At 42.4% G+C, this 19,324-nt stretch overlaps 2 protein-coding genes across 5 annotated transcripts in view; one reads left to right on the forward strand and one right to left on the reverse strand.

The window, feature by feature from the left end:
- The window catches only part of ANKDD1B (ankyrin repeat and death domain containing 1B), a 67,054-nt gene extending 52,622 nt beyond the window's left edge, over positions 1–14,432 (forward strand). Inside the window, 6 exon segments of the mRNA XM_088023181.1 lie at positions 1,087–1,185; positions 3,674–3,772; positions 7,799–7,894; positions 11,803–12,004; positions 14,198–14,259; positions 14,262–14,432. Of these exon segments, the coding sequence (XP_087879307.1) occupies positions 1,087–1,185; positions 3,674–3,772; positions 7,799–7,894; positions 11,803–12,004; positions 14,198–14,259; positions 14,262–14,432 (729 nt within the window).
- A 4,145-nt stretch (positions 14,433–18,577) lies between these two features.
- The window catches only part of POC5 (POC5 centriolar protein), a 37,592-nt gene continuing 36,845 nt past the window's right edge, over positions 18,578–19,324 (reverse strand). For all 4 annotated transcript variants that reach the window (XM_028114577.2, XM_028114574.2, XM_028114575.2 and 1 more), the window contains exon 12: positions 18,578–18,922. In XM_028114577.2, coding sequence (XP_027970378.1) covers positions 18,782–18,922 — 141 coding nt within the window. In that variant the 3' untranslated portion in view covers positions 18,578–18,781. The remainder of the gene's footprint in view (positions 18,923–19,324) is intronic.

Here is a 19,324-nt window from a genome sequence, read left to right on the forward strand (position 1 = left end):
TGCTCTTTCACACGTGCACCCCCCCCTTGCCACCCACTGCCTTCCCTCCACCCTGACTGCCCCTCAGCTCACTCTCACACCTAACCTCTTTCTCCCCACCTTTCTTTCTTTTCGGCTGCCTTCAGTACCCCTGGAGACCTTTCTCTAGGGCCTCCATGTGCCAGCGGCCACTGGGTGGTGGTGAAGCAGCAGGAGCTAAGTGTGGGGTCGTAGAGGTGGTCATGACCACCTGGTGGGGCTGGGAAAGAAGCCTGCCTGTGGGGATGGCTGAGAGGGGCTGGGACATTCCAGGTGAGTGAGGGTGAGGCTGTAGGACAAGCAGCTTAACCGCAAATGAGGAGGAAAGGGGAGCAGGCTGGAGGGGTTTGGTGAACATCCTGCGGCTGTATACTCTATCTACATGGGAGAGCTACACATGAGAATGGTGTCCCTGGGTGAGTGGGGCATTAGTCCCACAGAGTGCTATGGGGAGAAAGAGCTCTAAATCACATCAGTTCAGGAAATGCTGAATGTGCATGCCTTTTCCGCCTTGTAGCTATTCCCACCATAAATTATGTCTTAGAAGGCACTGAGAAGTCCTGCAGTTAAGCCTATTTCATATTTCTTGTCATTCTTATCTAAGTGAAAGTGTCAGTTCTTCAGGAAGGCTTTTTTTTTCATCTTCAGAAAGGTTAGCCGTCTGCCCATCCCACACATGCTCTCCTGCCACTCTCCTTTTCCTCCAAAACACTTTTCACAATTTGTATATTTTGTGATTTTTTTTTTAAATTAATATTTTCTTACCCCACTGGATTGAAAGATTCCTGAGAATGGGCCATGTTTACCACTGAATCCTTAACCTCCTGAAAAGAGCCTGGCCCATAGTAGGTGTTCAGCATATAGTTCTAGAACAAATGAAGGGGGAGAGCACAACCTTGGGATGGAAATGATGCTGAACACTTGCTACTACTGACCTGCTGCTGTGCTGGGCAGTTCCAGTACTAGGAGATTATCAGGACATCTCTGTCAAAATGAATTGCTTTTTGGTCTGAATGATGAAGCCAGAATCTTTTGGATTTGAAATTTTCTTTCTCTTTCTTTCTGCAGCCAAAGGACTCCCCTCTTCATTTAGCTGTTATCAACAACCATATCTCAGTTGTGAACAGCTTATTAAGTGCACAGCACAACACTGACATCTTAAATCAGGTAAGCCAGGTATATCAGAACCCAGAGAGTCTGTTTTCTTATGATTCGATGCATTGTGTGGTTAGGGGTAGTTTTGAGCAAGTTCAAGTTACCCTAAAAATTTCCAGGTGGAATATACATATTTTCTTTATCCCTTTTCTTCTGTGACCCCCACTCTCACTTGCACACGCATACTTTTTCAAACACACAACTGGGGTTCAGCTAGTGCATTCTTAAACCTGTTTGCACTTAACAGTCCCAGCACCTCTGATAGATAAACAGTAGCTCAGAGGTAAATCGCCAAAGGCTCTTTAAATCAAAAGCCACTCCCTCAGTATGAAATATAATTGGCTGGTGGTAGCCCTTTGCCACAAGGAGGAAGCTTTGTTTCTATATTAGAGACTGTAAATGTGTCTTCCTTTTACCCAAAGGCAAAAGAGACCTCTTTGAATAATAATAATAATAAAAATCACCATTCAATCCAGTGGAGCAGAATCACATGCCCCGTAAAGGAATCCATCACTGGCTGGAAATGCAAATGCTGAGGTGGAAGATTAAGAGGATGGGAGTGGGCACTGTGTGAATCAGGGTCAACTCTGGGGCTGAGCTGCCTCTCCCAAGAGCTGTAGGGAGTAGGAAGAGAAACCCCTGGGGGGTGGAGCCCTTCTGGAACCCTGGCGACAGATGAGAACTCTGGACACCTCTTGCCTTTCTGCCTCTCCCTACAGAAGCCTCAGCCTGCGCCCTGAGGGGAGGGAACGGCCAGATCCAGTGTGCATGCCTGTCCTAACCCGCTGGGTGGCCCTCAGCTTCCGAATCTGGGGAACCCAGAGCACTGCCTCAGGTCTCTCCAGTCTCTTCCATCTCCAACCTAGGAGTTCCTTTGTGTGGGAGCAGAATGGACACTTATCTACACTTCCGTCCCTTCCTTCCCCCACGGACCTTCCTCCCTGTGTTCCACTATCCCAAATGTTTGGGGGAGGCAGGGGAGGACCTTTTTGTTATTATATATACTTATGTGTCCGAGTCTGTTAGTGCCCCAAATATTTCCAAATGAGGAGAATCTTTGTTCCATACACAGAACTCACATAGGATTTTGGTTTCACCAGAATTGGCTAGATTCACTCCAGAGAAGGAGGGTTTATTAGTCTGCGCCCCCCCCCCGTTACAGAATTAGACTTTATCATTTCAATTTTCTGTTATATTGGGAATACACTCAATGTATAACAATAAGAAAACGTAAATAAGGTAAAAACTTATATTTGTTTGTAATTCCCCCCCAAAGAAAGACAACTCTTGTTAATATTTTGGTTCATTTCCTGCCTTTTAGACTTAGAGCAGTATCGTCGCAATGAAATGTTATTGGTATTTGATGTATGACACTTGTATCTCTGTTCCATGTTGATATAGACCTTTGATAGTTTGTCATTTAAGTGTGATGTTGTCGATGAGCCCCCAGAGGGGCACATTGCCACCCAAAAGTGAGTCTTTAATAAATGCTTTCTGATATTAATTATGCTAATGCCCCAAGCAGGTTGGCCCTGTGCTCTGGTTGGAAGAGTACTGATGCTATTGCCCAGCTGTGTGACTCTGGGGAAGTTGCTTCCTCTCTCTGGTTCAAGGGTTGGCCTAGACCATAAAAAGCGTTCCTTTCAGTACTAATATCTTAGAAATATCTGCACATTAGCATATCCTTTCAGTGAAAGGTTAAAGTGGGTGACTTTCTTGTGATTTTGTATACTTCTTTAAAACACTGTTATCCTCTTGGTAAGGAAATGATTAACCCAGAAAGAAATTTCACCATTTTTAAATGTATAGTTCGTTGGCATTAACTACATTCACATTGTTGAACAACTATGGCCACCATCCATCTCCAGAACTTTTCCATCTTCCCAAACTGAAACTCTGTACTCATTAAACACTAACTCCCCATTCTCCCTCCCCACAGTTCCTGGTAACCACAACTCTACTTTCTGTCTCTATGAACTTTACTATTCTAGTATCTCATATTGAAATCTTTTAAAAATCATTTTTAATTGTTGCTTACTAATCCAGCATTTGGATATACCATAATTTATCAAATGAGTCTCCTAGTGAAACATGCAACTTCCTTTCAGTTTTTCACTGTTAAAAATAACACTGCAGTGAATGTCCCCTGTACCTATGTAACAGTATGATCTTGGGGCGCCTGGGTGGCTCAGTCGTTAAGCGTCTGCCTTCGGCTCAGGTTATGATCTCAGAGTCCTAGGATCGAGCCCTGGGTTTGGCTCCCTGCTCAGTGGGGAGCCTGCTTCTCCCTCTGTACCTCCCCCTGCTCGTGCTCTCTCTCTCTCCCTCAAATGAATAGATAGAATATTTTAAAAAGTAAATAAAATAAAAATGTGATCTTAATCTATTTTCCCTTATGCCCATATAGGACACCTCTGCATTCCCTGTGTCTTTTCATTATGTAAGTTTTTTTCCCCTCCTTAACGTGTTTAGATTACATTTTTGAAATTTCTCGTGGCAGAGGCAGCAGACTCCTTTGCATGTTGCTGCTGATCTTGGCAATGTGGAACTGGTGGAAACCTTGCTGAAGGCAGGCTGTGACCTGAAGATTGTTGATAAGGTAAGTGCATGGCCTTCACTGTGTTCAACAGAGATGGTTGTGAAGAACCTCCTGTTGGCTGTAAGCCTTAGCATACCCCTTGTGGGAGATGGACACACATTGGAGAAACCTTTTGTCCTGGCAATCAGTAAAACATCCTGATTTCGATTGAGGTATGTAGGTAAGATATTTTACTCTGAATAATAAAATATGTATTTCTTAAAAATTAAAATTATTTATTAATTTGGGAAAGATGATAGATTCATGTGGTCCAAAAATTAAAAAACATAATCAGTAAAGGTTTTACAATAAAAATGTCCCACCCACTCCTGACCCTAGTTGTCTGGTTCCCACACTACTCTTGCCACATGGATCTATTGTCATCAGTTTCTTAGTTCTTTCCGGTTTCTTTATGCATAAACAAGCAAACATAAATATATTATACTCTTACCATATTCCTCCATCCTTTTTACATTGTGGTGATGTACTTCTCCATATTGTCCTGCATTTAGCTTTTCTCCTTTAAGTATATAAAGTGGAAACTTCCATATTAGTACAAGGAGAGTTTCTTCATTCTTCTTTATATAGCTGCACAATAGACTGTGGCATGGACATATCATAATTTGTTTAGTTCCCAGCCGATGGGCATTTGAATTGTTCCTAAGCTTTTGCTGTTATAAAAAGAGCTGCAATGAACAAACATACACATGTCTAAACTTGCTCTTACTTAAAAATTCTTTAATTGTAAAATCAAAATAACATAAAATTTATCATCTTAACCATTTTTTTTAAAGATTTTATTTATTTATTTGTCAGAGAGAGACAGAGCACAAGCAGGGAGAGAGGCAGGCAGAGGGAGAAGCAGGCTCCCCGCCGAGCAAGGAGCCCAATATGGGACTCGATCCCAGGACCCCAACCATGACCCGAGCCGAAGGCAGATGCCTAACCAACTGAGCCACCCAGGCGTCCCTCATCTTAACCATTTTTAAGTGTACAGTTCAGTAATGTTAAGTCTGTTAACACTGTTACGCAACCAATCTCCAGAACTTTTTCCTCTTGGCAAACTGAAACTCTGAAGAGCAACTACCCATTTCCTCCTCCTTTCCCAGTCCCTGGCAACCACCACTTTATTTTCTGTTTCCACGAATTTGACTATTCTGGGTACCTCATATAAATAGAATCATACTGTGTATAGACCACATTTTGTTTATCCTTGCATCTGTGGACAGACGTTGGGTTGCTTCCACCTTTTGGGCATTGTGTAGACTTGTTTTTAAAGAAAGACAACTTTGTTTTTTTTAAGTGATGCAGTAAGGTGGGCTCCATCACAGGAGGGTTGCGGGGCCATCGTCCGCTAGGTTCCAGCTTACTGAAAAGCGTAAGCACAGGAGACCAAGGTATGGCAGTCCTGTCAGGTGCTCACCCACGTGCACCTTATTTCATTCCTCACATCTGTTCTGTGGGGTGGGCAAAATTATCCCAGTTTCCAAGAGTTTTCAATGATATCAAGGGTCACACGCACAGTAAGATGCAGAGCCAGGCTTCAAAGCCAAGGCTGCTTGTTGGTTGTCCAGCGCTTTACCACAGCTGTGAGCAGAGCTAACTATTTCTACAACTTGCAGTTTTTCCCTTCCTTGTCTTCACCCACACTCTTCATCAGCTCAGCACATCCTTAATTCCTAGTGCAAGCAAGGTTCACCCTCCATACTCTTTCAGAATCTCACATTTTACATTTGTGGGACTTGAAGGATTGATGTGTTATTTTACTTTTCTCTAGAGGTCAATTTTTTAAGTTATCATAAAAAGTAGTACAAGCCCACTGTGGACAATCTGGAAAACACAGAGAAGCATAAGGAAGGAAAACGCAACCACCCATAACTCTGTCACATGGGTGGAATTACACCACTTCCGCCATTGTGGCTTGTTACTGGCCCTTAACATTTGGCGTTAGTATTAACAGTTCACATTCATATTTTCCCATGCTTTCTCTTCCTACTTGATTCTACTTTCTCATTAATACTTAACCCCTCTGGGGCAGTCTTGTAGGTGAAGAGCCTGTAGCATTGGGAAGGGAATTCATGCTGGGCCCCCAGTGCTAGTGGACTGGATGTCCTGGCAAATGCCGTCAGTGCTGTAACTTGACTCACAATTTGATTTTCCCATTTTTCCCTTCTCCTCCTCCCTTTCTTCTCTGGGCCTGGCACATGATTGGCCCCCAACACCTAATCAGTTAAGTAATAAAAACTACCTTTTCTACTCACTCCCACCATTTTTACCAAGGATAAATGGCTGTAAGAGTGAATCAGAGTGGGCTGGGAAAAAGGAGCCAGGGTTTGGTGTGAATATGACTTTCCCAGAAACCTGTTCTCTCGGTCAGAGGTGTCACCAAGCTCCTGGAGGGCTTCCCCCCATCAGCGGCAGGATTATTTGGGTTTCCACTCCATGGCACACTCCCTGGGAAGGTTTTCCTAGGAACTTGAGAACACTGGCTGAAGCTGAATGCTGCTAATCACGGTTACACAGATGGCTTCCTAAGCCAGAATTCAGGCCGCCTGCAATGAAGGACTTGCTAACTGCCTGCAGAGCACAGTTCTTCCTAATTCATTACTGTCTCTTTTGACTAGAACCTGGTAACTGTCAGCCCTAACCTTCTGGCCCACCTGGGTCTTAGCACCTCCACTAATAGCCAGATCATTTGGGTTGGTGGGAGTTGTACTTGCTCAGCCATGTGAGAGAATTACTGGGATAAATTGCTAGATCCCTAAGCATAGGGACATGGGTTGCTAAGAACTTTTTGTGGGATTATTTCTGACATTCATTTTGATTACCTTCAGGATCCCTGAGCAAATTTTTAACGTGCCATTTAAAAAATAGATGAAAAACACCGTCTTTTGCTCAGGAAAAGAAATGTATAGATGTGCAGATTGTACACTGCCTAAAATCTAGGGCACATTACTTGTAAAACTGTGTGCTGTAGCTTTGAGCTATATCGATCTTGACAAAGGTGCACCTTTTGTAATTTGTATAAGATACCAGAGGGGATCCCAGGCCACTCATGCCCAAAATTATGTCCAGAATATCCTTTATTGCTCATTCCGTTTGGTTAAGTTTCTTATTCCTCACCCTTGGTTAGAGGCAGTATAATAGAAAAAAAATTCTAGGTAGGAGTCTAGTGAGCTGAATTCTGTACGAGTTAGAAGTGTTGTCATGGATATTACTATTCTCAATGAGAACCAGCATCTTCTGTCTTATTATCTACTCTCCACAACACATGGCTGCAACTTCTTGGTCTAAGATGGCTGTTGAAGCTCCTGCCATCATGCTAGCATTCCACTCAGGAGGAGGAGGAAAGGAAGGAGAATAACACCTTCCTGTCTTTAAAATTACTTCCCAGAAATTGCATGTGCCACTTCCATTTATATACCAAAACTTAGGTCACATATCTAAGTGCAAGGGAGGCTAGGAAATGTTTGGAGTGGCCAAGTGCCTAGCTAAAATCGGGAGGTCTTTTCCCATAGAAGAAGGAAAAGGCTATTGGGGGAAGGAAGTATGGCACACTGACTAAAGTCTCAGCTACAGGTAGAGTCAGCCCTGAGTAGAAAAATGTGTGATCATATTATTTATTTGCCGAGGACTCCCCAGTGCAGTGAGCCAGGGAGACCCCCGCCCAGGGGTCTTGGAGAAATGTTTGGATTCTCACTGATAGAGCATGTGTAAAATATCATCTGTTGATGGTCAGTTCCTAAGCCCAAATCTTTTCCCCTGCCCTGTTGACACAGCACCTGACACTACCAATACCTAGCACCTCTTGAATAATTACCATGTGCCATGCACAGTCCTACGGGCTTGATATGAATGATCACATTTACACCTCACCACTACACCATGGGGTAGTCTTTGAGACCTAGAGGAGCTAAGGACTGGCCCAAGTTCCCAAGTGCAAGGAAGCAGTAGGGATCAGGATTTGAATGCAGGTCCCCCTGTTCCAAAACTGGAGCTCCTGAACACTAGGCCATACTGCCTGACACTTTCATTTTTACCTTTTAGCAAGGGAAGACTGCCATGGCCGTGGCCTCCAGGAGCAACCACAGCCTTGTTGTGGACATGATCATTAAAGCAGAGAGATACTATGCCTGGAAAGAGGTAAGGAAGCATGGTTCCAGCTCAGCAGTGAGCTCTTCTGCAACCACCATCTTCTTATGGGCAGTGTGGGGTTTGTGTAGTTCTTTTTTCTGCTCTAATGGGCAGGGTCCTGGTCAAATTATAACTGTCCTTTTGGCCTGTGCTGCTCCATTCATGGAATGAACAGCTGCTGCTTCCTCCCTCCGTCTCCTTTGCCAGCTTCAGGAGTCAGAACTGAGGTGTGTAGAGCTCATTGGGCTAAGCAGGCTGGCCCGTGTTGGCTCTAACTGGCCCCGCATAGCTGGCTCCCAGGTTGTGCCGTCTGTCATGGAGTCTGGCTCTGGTACCTTCTGGAAGTTCTCAAACCCAAAGTTCTCATCATTCTTTTTTTTTTTTTTATGTTATGTTCATCACCATACATTACATCAACAGTTCTTGATGTAGTGTTCCATGATTCATTGTTTGCGTATAACACCCAGTGCTCCACGCAGAACGTGCCCTCCTTAATACCCATCACCGGGCTAACCCATCCCCCCATCCCCCTCCCCTCTAGAACCCTCAGGACAAACCAAAGTTCTCATCATTCTAATGAGTGATAAAGAAGTTTATGTTCATGGCTTTGCTGTTTTCAACACACCGTTGTGCTGGCTGCTACTCAAGTATCCTGTGATAGTCACAAAAACCTTATTCATCTTTAGAACACAGAAAACTTGCCAAGACATTCTCTCTGCCTTCTTTCATCATTACTTCCTCTGATAGCTGCCACGCATACAGCTTCACAACAGAATGCCCTTCCCTCCAACATCGAAATCTAAGCCCTCAGGCAGGATTTGCATTACTGGGCACCACGCTTAGTTTCTACTTTGGGTTGTTGCCATCCTAGGCTGAATGGCCCCCCTAGTCCAGTAGGTTGGTGCCAGAATTCAGGTCCTAACCCTCAGGTGTTTACCCCTGAGGAGCCTCAGGCCTGGTTTGTGGTCTCATTTGCCAATCCTGAGAAATTTCCCTTAAATCCTTTAAGGCAAAATGCATTGATTTGCCTCCTTCTTGCTCACAATCCTATTTAATTGGCTCTGCAGTCCTGATATATATATATATCTGGATGATATGACATATATGTCATTTGAAGTCCATACCATCCTCCTCAAACGTTTCTTGTCTGTAAAACAAAACAACATTTTTATGACCATTAAAGTTCTCTCTCCTCCTCCTAGTTGATTTTTGTTCCTCCTGCTCCTTCATTCTCTTCTTCTTGGCCTTAGCTTCATTCTCATTTTCTTAGATCATCACCGTATTTGATTGAAGGTAACCTCCCCAACTTCCACATTTTCTCTTGCTTTTTAAGTGACTGTTTTCACGTTTTCTTTGAAAATAGAAATATTCATTGGTTCTATTTTTAATGTCTGCTAGCATTTTTAGATTCTTTTTCCTAGAGGAGAATAAATTACTTTTCCACCAAATGAATAAGCCCCTTTTCCTAACAAATCTTTGAGATGTGAGAGTTAGATGAACTTTGGGAATCCTATACAATATATAAATGTATGAAGGAGAACCTCAGAAATGAGAGTTGTTAACCTTGGTGACCACTGGGGACCGACATCTGGAGTGGGAGGAAGGCTTGTTTTTTAATATATATTCTTAAATGTTTTTAACCAAATATATTTATTACTTATTTTATTTCAAAGATTTATTCATTTATTTTAGAGAGAAAGCATGCAGAGGGTAGGGGCACAGGGATAGGAAGAGAGAAACTCAAGCCGACTCTGAGCTGAGGGCAACTCAATCCCAGAACCCTGAGATCACCACCTGAGTTGAAACCAAGAGTTGGCCACTTAACCGACTGTGCCACCCAGGCGCCCCTATTTATTACTTACTTTAAGTTCACTTTGTTCATTAAACAATTATATCTTTTTTTTAACCAAATGCATTTATTATGATTTCAAATTCTCTTTATTTAACAAATTTATATCCTGGCCTAATATAAAATGATTCCTAATAAAGAACATTAAAGAGAGGATTGAAATTTCCTCTCTTATATCCATCATTAAATCCAGTGGTTCAGAGGCAAATGGGAAGCTTCCTAAAATCTGGCTTATGCTATTTTAATTTCCACCAGTTTTGGCATATGATAAGTGCTTTGGCAGACAAACTATTAATGCTTCTCTGAACTGCTGAAAAAGACCTGGGCTTTCCAAATCCATGACCCTTTCCTCTGGAAGCCTGAAGGACCACCCAGCCCAATCCTGGAATGCAGAGCATGTGTGTTTCTCAAAGAAATAAAAATGCTGTGGTGCAAAGGTTAATGCATTTTGCAGTTCTTCCCTCTATCTTGTGGTGTTTCAGGTTTTGTTCTTGTTGGAATCCTCATTGTTTCAGGAGAGGGAATGAAGAGAAAAGGAAAAAGTGAAGTGGCCACGGCTCCCAAGTTTGTGGGATCCCTCACCCTCAGCCTTTCCTCTTTCAGGACTCCCTGGGAGTTAGGCACTGCCGGAGTAAAGCTAAGGTTGGGACAGGGTAGACCCTGCCTGCCTTTTACAACCTCTGAAACAATTACGGGTAATTTATATCTCCCATTCCTAGTCCAACTTCTTTTCACAAGGTCCAGATACTAGAGAAAATACTGGCCCGTCTCCTTGGGCATGCTTCCCAGGATGTTGGAGACCTTCCGAGGAGACTGCAGATGCTATGAAAGACAAAGACTGCTCTGTGATGGGGGCGGAGGTGCAAGCCCCACCACGTTCTTCTCAGGTTTTGGCAACCAGGTGCCCGTATCATTTTAGTCCACTTCCTGCCCCAGCATGGACTCCTGTCTTGCTGTTCAGATTATCTTTAAGATTCATTTTTAATTAAGTGAAAGACAAAAATAGGAGTTGCCATATATGAAAAAGGAGAGTAGATAGTAAGTCCCAACCTTCTTGGGCTGTGTGTCCTGTGTGTCCTTAACTGATCTGCAGCCTCCCGAAGGACGGTGATCTGGAGGCCTGACAGCACGTACAGCAGGTGCAGCTCTAGGAAACCATGACACCTGCTTTCACTTTGAGGTCTTTCTCCAGTTTCTTTGGCTGCATTCTGCAGAAGGGACAAAAGGAACCTTGGAAAACTGAGAAAACAAGATTATCAGTCCAGGCACAGGGCATTTGGACTAAGCCTGGCTGCAGTGACTTAAAACAAAATTCTATCGACCCCTGTCCTCTCCATTCTTTCGGTCCCCAGAGTTAGGCTTCTACTTTGCTCTCCTCACACCAGAGAGCAGGATGAGTGGAGGCATCAGCTTTGGGGTCTTTCTAAGAGTATATCCAATCTGGGCCTCTCTGAATCTTTTTTTTTTTTTTTAAAGATTTTATTTATTTATTTGACAGAGAGAGACACAGCGAGAGAGGGAACACAAGCAGGGGGAGTGGGAGAGGGAGAAGCAGGCTTCCCGCGGAGCAGGGAGCCCGACGCGGGGCTCGATCCCAGGACCCTGGGACCATGACCCGAGCCGAAGGCAGACGCTCAATGACTGAGCCACCCAGGCGCCCCTCTGAATCTCTGATATGAGAAAATCAAACACGCACAAGAAGAACAGGGGATATTGGCTGAAAGTAAGGACTTCAAAGATGAATTTATTGTTGTGACATTTCCTTAGCTAAGGCACCCCCTCTGTCTTCTGTTGGGCGAGTAAATAAACAGCAAGCTGGGATAGAAGCATACGACATGGCAAACCCCCTCACATTTCCTTTGTCAGACAGATAGTACTCAAGCTTTTCATTTCAGACATCTGTCTCCATCCTGAGTGACGGAAAGTGATCCAGGTACAGATAATACTGAAAACGTAAGTCTTGGGGACCATCGTACCTGGTACATCTGGACAACTGTGTACATACCATGAAATAAGGTGATAAGCAGAAAATGTCTGGAATCGTCTAACGTAGTTACCTTTAATTTAGGAGCATGGTGAGAGCATCAGGGACCCATCAACCAGCTTTACTTTGACATTCAAGCAAGATCACAGTTTGGAGACCAGACATATTTGCAGTCTTCTCTGGAACCTGGCTTACCATCAGCTAAAGGCCAATGAGTGGCAGAAGCTGGCCCGTTCATAGAACTTTACAGATGACCAGATCAGAGCGATTGAGGAGCAGTGGTCAGGTGAGCGTGGCCTAGATAATGCAGACAGGAAGGAGCAGCAGTTCTTCCTGGTGGCAGATCTTCCAAGTAAGTGGTTGGTGCTCACAACAAGCAGACTACAAGGGCCCAGGAATTGGGACAGTTAGCTTAGGACCACAAAGATGATTGAGAACTTTGCAAACCATGAACATTCATGGACTCTGCAATAAACTGAAGTTTGCAAAGGATAATTACTTTTTATTGAGCCATATTGAAAAGTTGGCATTTACCCTTTTAAGGAAATGAAGGTTCCCAACTGAATAGGCATTAAGGAAGCAAGGACTTAACAGTTGGCTTGTCCCTGGGAAACCAACCTCTCGTAGTGTTCCTTGAGATTGTCTTGGGGTGAAAAGGTTCATTCTCTAACAAAAGGCTCACTGTTTAGGGCTTCTACTCCAGGAGGAATCCAAGCCACATCTGGGTATAGAGTTCTTGTAGGATGCAGACTTGGGTGAGACCAGCTGTCCCATGAGAAATGTGGGAGACAGACGCAGGGCTCTCCCGAGTAGAAGATCCCAAGCCATGGAATCAATTCAGCCAGACTCCAGCTGTCAAAATTAGTGAGGTCAGGTCAGCTGGAGTCATTAGCTTTGCTTTTTTATGATTTGACCAAAACTTAGGAAATAAAGTGTGTTTGGCATTAATCAGCTAATTAGCTTTAAAAACAAGGAAGGAGACACTTTTCTTGGCAAAACATTCTATTCAGAGCACTTTCCTTACATGGATATTATGAGATGTGAACAAGTCCCATGCTCAGGGGTTGATTTGCGTTACTGATTGCTGGGACTGTAGATGGCAAAACCACAGCCCATGAATACGTGCTATTTACATCAAATAAAAGTAAATCATGGCACTTTCTATTGCTAATTCTATGGCTACATTATGGAAGATAATGCATTGAAAATGTTGAATATTGACTATAGTTTCTGAAAAGATTTCTTTTTTACTGTTAAGCTTTCTCCTTTGTCAGTAATTAGGCATATGACATTCTGTGAAGTTTTCAGGAAAATTTAGTTGCCTTCTGGAAATCTCTCCTGACCTAAAGAAATGATCTGAAAATATACTGTATCTTCAGAGTAACTGCCAGCAGGATAAAGGGGATTTAAAGTGTTTTAGTCAAACAACGTGGAGTGTCTAGAATGCGTTTAGCTCTACCAGGTGAGGGATGCAACCGCTCTATAAGCCAAGGTGCACATTTGGTGGAATTTATAATCTAGTTGGCATGGTAACAGCAACATTCACAATCCAAATACAATCCAGCGTAATGGTACTGGCACTAAGGAGTTTGTGGGCTTTTAAGCAAAGGAGAGACGCGTTGATGGTGGTACTGAAGAATTAGTTTGGCAAGGGCAAGATCAGGAAAGGAACAGGATTCACCTAGGAGTATGTTCTTTATGGGTACGGTTCCCTTTCCCGGAAACACCTACTTCTTTAACAGTCTATCAAGCAAGCTTCCTCCCCAGAGCTTAGGCCCTCCTTTTGTGGTATCTGCCTGTTCCCATACACACTGGCTAGAACTAGGAGCCTGTTTTGTGTTTTTAACTGTGAACTCCTGTTGCGAGAGACACATCTCAGCACTTCCCTCCAACATCTCTCAGGGGCTAGGTATCCAGTGAATAATCCTGGCCCAGGGGATGCATACTTCCATCAGAAGCTGGAGTAGCATGATGGTACACGTTTGCTGCTCATAATGTGGTTAACAGAGAGCAACACCAGCACCTGGGTGCTCATTTGAAGTGCAGATCCTAGCCCCAGGCAGACTGCATGAGACTCGCCATTGTAACAGGATCCCCCATTGAAATATGCACTTTGAGTGTGAGAAATGGTGGTGCATAGCAGTGCCAACTGAACGTTGAAGGAGAGCTCTGCATCTCAGATTGTTCCTTACTGTTGGGCAGGGACTCAGCTGCTTCATGTCTTATCTGCTCTTTTGGTGTGTCAAGCACAGTAGGTGCAAGGTAAGTGCTGGAGGGAATCCAAACTCTGGTCACCCTAAAGAAGTTCCAGTGAGGGGAACTGGAAGGGCTTTCATCCACTGGGCTTTTTATATAACAGCCATCAGAAGAGGAATGAGTTACAACCACAGTCATACAGAAAATTCAGTGAGAACTAAGATCACAATAAAAAGGGACATCAGCATGTGGGGTTTCGCCTCTGACTATGTATATGGCACAGGAAAGGGAAGTTTCCGTGAACACGGCCACAAGGCTCTGCTCATCTGGCTGCATGGGACCCTGATGTGACACAGGCCACTCCGGTCAAGCATCTGTATGAAGAGCTGGTACGTGCAGGTTTCCCAGAACTATCTGGTGAGTTAGTTTTCAAGACAGAAGCTCTTTCTCCCTTAAGATGGTGGGGGGACAGTCAGCAGAAACAATACTGTCCGTTAACAGCGGCAATCCCAGTCTGATGAGCGCGGTGGCTCATAAAGAATAAGCAGCTCCTCTGGTGAGTCGATACTCAGTCGATACTGATCCCACGTTAGCCGGGCAGTTCTCTGTGTCACCCCCCTACTGGGCATTTGAAAAAGTGGAGGAGGATTTCTGTTGATGTGTATGTGTGGCAGGGTGTGGAGGTGTGTGTGGGGTGTGGGGAGCAGGAGAGGGCAGGAATTAAGGTTAGAGACAGTTTCCACAACTAAGCATGGTCTTGCTCAAAAGGCCATTTTGCCCCTGTTGAGGAAATCTGCAAGTTAGTGTATTCGAAAATGTTATCTGTACGTTAAAAGAGCAGACAGGCTTTTACTTGGGCAGCTGAGGTTACTGCTGAAAATCACTTGCCCCAAAGACTGTACTGTCAGGGAAGATGCTTTCAAAACTGATCGATAAATTAGGGGGTGCTATAACTCTTATGCAATAATAACTATTCAAGCAAAATATAGGCACACCTGCCATTATTTTCACCGATGCAGTTTTACCCGAAGCCGAGCATAAATGCCTGAATCACACCACTGATCCAATACTCCGTTTCAAGGGATCGTGCATGGATAACGGCTCCTCCCGTGACATTATCTTCGTAGCACTGGGATTGTTCCCTCAACTTTAAATTTGTTCCTGTACGAATTCTCAGGGGAGAGTAAGAGGCACTCCCCTGAAGTGGTGCAGGGATGTGCTCGGGAGCAAGGCAGTGTGGGCCCGTCCCTGACCTCTAGGGCTGATGGCAGTGTGATCTTGAGCAAGTTCTCCAACCTCACTGTGCCAGTGTTCTCCTTTACTAACTAGAAAATTGTCTGTCGAAGGTTGTTGTGGGATTGAGTCATAGTGCCTGCCACATAGCAAGTGCTTAATAAATATTAGCTGTTAATAATAAATGTTATCCTATTTTTTCCAGAAAAGATCTGTCAATTCAAAAATGAAACTAACTCAAAGTCCAAAAATGTGCAGTTTCATAATGCCTAAAGAAATTATATTTAATATTCCACTCAGCACCATCCTTTAAATTCAGTTAATGCCATAAAATTCTAGCAGTAGTATTGATTTTCCTTTCAGCTGTGACAGTGGTGATGACAAGAAGCTCTACCGGATGAAAAAATGGTATTAGTACTTTCCAACTACTGAAATGAAAGGTCAGAAGTTTTTTTTTTACTTTTACTTAAAGCAAATTGCATATGATTTTTGCATTTCTGCCATTTGATACAACATATGTGATAGCATAATCTAGGTTTTGCACACCACTTTTTTTTTTTAATGTTGGTAGGAGCAGCATCCTGGTATATGAAAAAACCAAGGGATTTAGAATAGACAGACATGGTTTTAATTAGGGTTTGCCACTTCTTAACTGTGAGCCTTTGGGCATACTAATACTCAAGTTCTCAGATCTTCAGTTGCCTTCTTTATAAAATGGGGGAGTGTCTCTCTCTTCCACAGCATTGGAGATGAAGGTTGAATGCCTGTTAAATGTCTAATCTCATGCTCACGGTATTGAAATCATCCACTGTTCATTATTTCTCTTCAGTGAGAAGAAATAGTTTTGGAAATTTACAGTTACTGTTGGCTTTAAATAACACACATGTGTAGTATATTGCTTAGAAAAGACCAGAAGTGATTACACCAATGTTTGTTGTTTTTTTAATCTCTTGGTGATGTAATTACAGGTGATTTTCATTTTCTTTGTACTTTTTGGTACTTTCCAGGTTTTTTTTGACAGTCAGCATGTAGTATTTTTATAATCTGAGAAAGTTATGAAATAAATATGAAATCAAGTATCAACTCGTATCAGTTTATGTGCACCTGTTCATTACAATTTAAGGCTCTCCATTCTCAAATTCTGACGCTTAATTCTTCAAGGCCAGAGATAAAATCATGAGCAGTATCAGTATAGTTATTCTATCATGAATTTATAGTTTTACATCTTTGTCTCATGCTGATTGTAAATGGCCCACTTACGTTTATGTTTAAAATAGGTAGTATGTTCACACAGGCAAAAAGTTTTAAGAAAAAGGTATTCAGTGAAAAGTCTTGTCCCCATCTGTTGTTTTTTTTTTTTTTAAAGATTTTATTTATCTGACAGCGAGAGACACAGCGAGAGAGGGAACATAAGCAGGGGGAGTGGGAGAGGGAGAAGCAGGCTTCCCGCCGAGCAGGGAGCCCGATGCGGGGCTTGATCCCAGGACCCTGGGATCATGACCTGAGCCGAAGGCAGACGCCTAACAACTGAGCCACCCAGGCACACCCCCCCACCCCGATCTGTTCTTCAATATGCCTGGTTTCCACTCACCATGCTACTTACTCCCTCTTCCAAAATCTGAGTAACCTCTTAACCCAAAAGTAAACAAATAGAATACACACTTACTGTATAAGTGTTTTAATTGTGGTGTTTATGTTAAATTAGGCTAACACTAATTATTTGATTCTGCTTTGGACAATATACAATTTCTAGAGCTTAAAGCTTAAAAAGATGCTTATGATATTCTTAATTTCAATATTCATAATATTCCTTTAGTTTGCCCATATGGTTATGGCTTGGATACTGAAAACCATTCCTAATTGTCATCTAGGTTCTTCAAAAAGCAGAGCTTGAGACCAAAGTCTACGAGTAGCTGTTTCTTAGGAGTGCAAATCCAAGGAAGCAAGAGGGAAAAAGGGAGTGAGATGAGAAAGGAGGGAGAGCCCAGACCAGGGTGAAATACCAAATTGGCCACCACTTGGTGGCTTCCAGGGTACTCTGAGAGATGGGATGGACTAGTACACCTCAGTGCAGTTCATACAGGGGAGAAAGGAAGAATTGATCTGTTACCACAATGGGGTGTTAATTCCGGGCTGCATATGAGTAGGCTCCAAATGGAGCCTGTGGTCTGTTGTGCTTCACTCAGAGTGCATGGTGAAGTCTAGAGAAGAGTGTGGCCGAGGTATGGGTAGCACAAGAGGCGCTGTTGGTTTGTGTTTGTTGAAACCCCTGAGGAGCTGTTTGCCACAGTGGTAGCTGGGCCAGAATTCAAAACAGTGCTGCATAAGAAGGGTCTAATACGCTGATTCTTTAGTTCAGAAAAGTACAGAGAAGCCTTGGTGTGCCCTTTAGAAAACAGGATATTTGCCTATCTCCCATTTATTCTCATGTTCTATTACAACGTGAGGCAGTAAGAGAAACTATTTCCTATAATAAAGTTAGAGCATAGAACTAGATCATGTTTAAAATAGAAGAGGTTTCTAAGTAAGTCCACCCAATTCTGTCAAAGATACGAAAATTGAGGCTCTGGACAGATTCTTTAGAATGGACTTGTTTTTATGTAACCCAAAGTACTTCGTGAAATAGGAGGGGTAGGTCCAGCTCACTGTTTCACAGATGTAATCCTAAGATTCACGAAATTAAATGTCTGGCCCAAGATAACCCAGTCAGCCAGCAATAAAACCATTAGAAGCCTGGTCTTGATTTCCTCAACCACTTTTACCCAGACAGTTTCTTCTACGGAAAAGTCTCTGCCCAGGCCTAGAAGGTTTGCTGAGTTGCCCAGTGCTATACCTTCCCCCACAGGGCGATGTTTAGATGTTCAGAGAGAAAAAGGGTTCAATGCCATACAGTTTCAGAAGGGCAAGAAAGAACATCAGAAATAGGATCTATATGTTGGCTAACTGAACATAAAATAAATAAATAAATAAACAAACAAACAAACAAACTACATAAAAAAAAAAGAAACAGGATCAATCCAAGAGGAAATTTTTTTTGATGTTTGTGTCTCTCTTTTTGTGCTAGTAAAAAAAAATCTTTCCCTTTTAACATTAAAATTATTCACAGGTCTCACCAATTCCCATTTTTAATTGTAATAGTCTGAGGAAAATGAAGACTAATACACTACCATCACAAAAACTTTGTATTAAAGTATCATTATTACTTTTTTAAAATTTTAAAATAAAAATACCTTAATTTTTCTGTTAGTTTTAATATTTTTAGTAAAGTTCTCAAAGTTTACTCAGTAACACTGGAAATGATTTAGCCTTTTGGAAATAACGTTGAGAAAACAGAATTTATATACTCTTATGGTGTAATCAGTGACAGGCTGAACCTATTAAAAAATTAAGTCATTTTTTAATTTAAAAAAGTTTTACTTAATTGCTTAAATTAAAAAAAAATAACATTAAAATTAAAATAATCCTACATATAGTTACAAAGGATGGTATGGCTTGAAAAAGTCTCTTGTAATTTTGAAAAGATGAACATGATATATCTATGATGTTCTGAGAATATGAAATTTTAACAACTAGAGACTTCTAATTCTTGGTAAAACCAGAAGAATTAAAAGATCTCAATATGTGCATATTCATTTTAGTCAACCACTTTTATGGAATGAATGCTTGTGAGAGACTGGGTGTGAGTTGACCTGGTTCCAAGGGATCTAGAAGCTGAGGTACTTTCAGGATGAATCGTCCGGGGATATTTTGCTGCAGCAGCTTGAGGAATGGTTTGCTGAAAAGGTAAAAATATGCTTTAACAATCCCATAAAATTACACCTATTAAATACCATTTCATTATATATAATTTAACCAAACTAGTATCTGTTAAGCATCCAGTAGATACATGCGGTAAGCTGGTGAAGCAGCCATTAAAACAAATAAGATGTGGTCCTTAATCCGTAAGTTAGACTGATGTGCTCAATACCCACAATTCAGTATCAGAGCTATATTCCAGGGGATCACAAAAAAAGCCATGGAAGTCATTCCTCAAAGAGGACTCCAGTGGAATCTTGTAATGTTTACAGAGGCCAAGTACAGAAATGGACTTTATGGTGTTTGGGAGAAGGGTCAGCCCCAAGCCCTCCCTCCCTTCACTCCAATCAATTTTCTTCTCCCTGTATCTGTTAACAAATGG

The sequence above is a fragment of the Eumetopias jubatus genome, unplaced genomic scaffold (genome assembly GCF_037043125.1).
Source record: "Eumetopias jubatus isolate StellerSeaLion01/CBP00866 unplaced genomic scaffold, mEumJub1_p1.0 scaffold_5, whole genome shotgun sequence".
NCBI classification, from domain to species: Eukaryota; Metazoa; Chordata; class Mammalia; order Carnivora; family Otariidae; genus Eumetopias; species Eumetopias jubatus.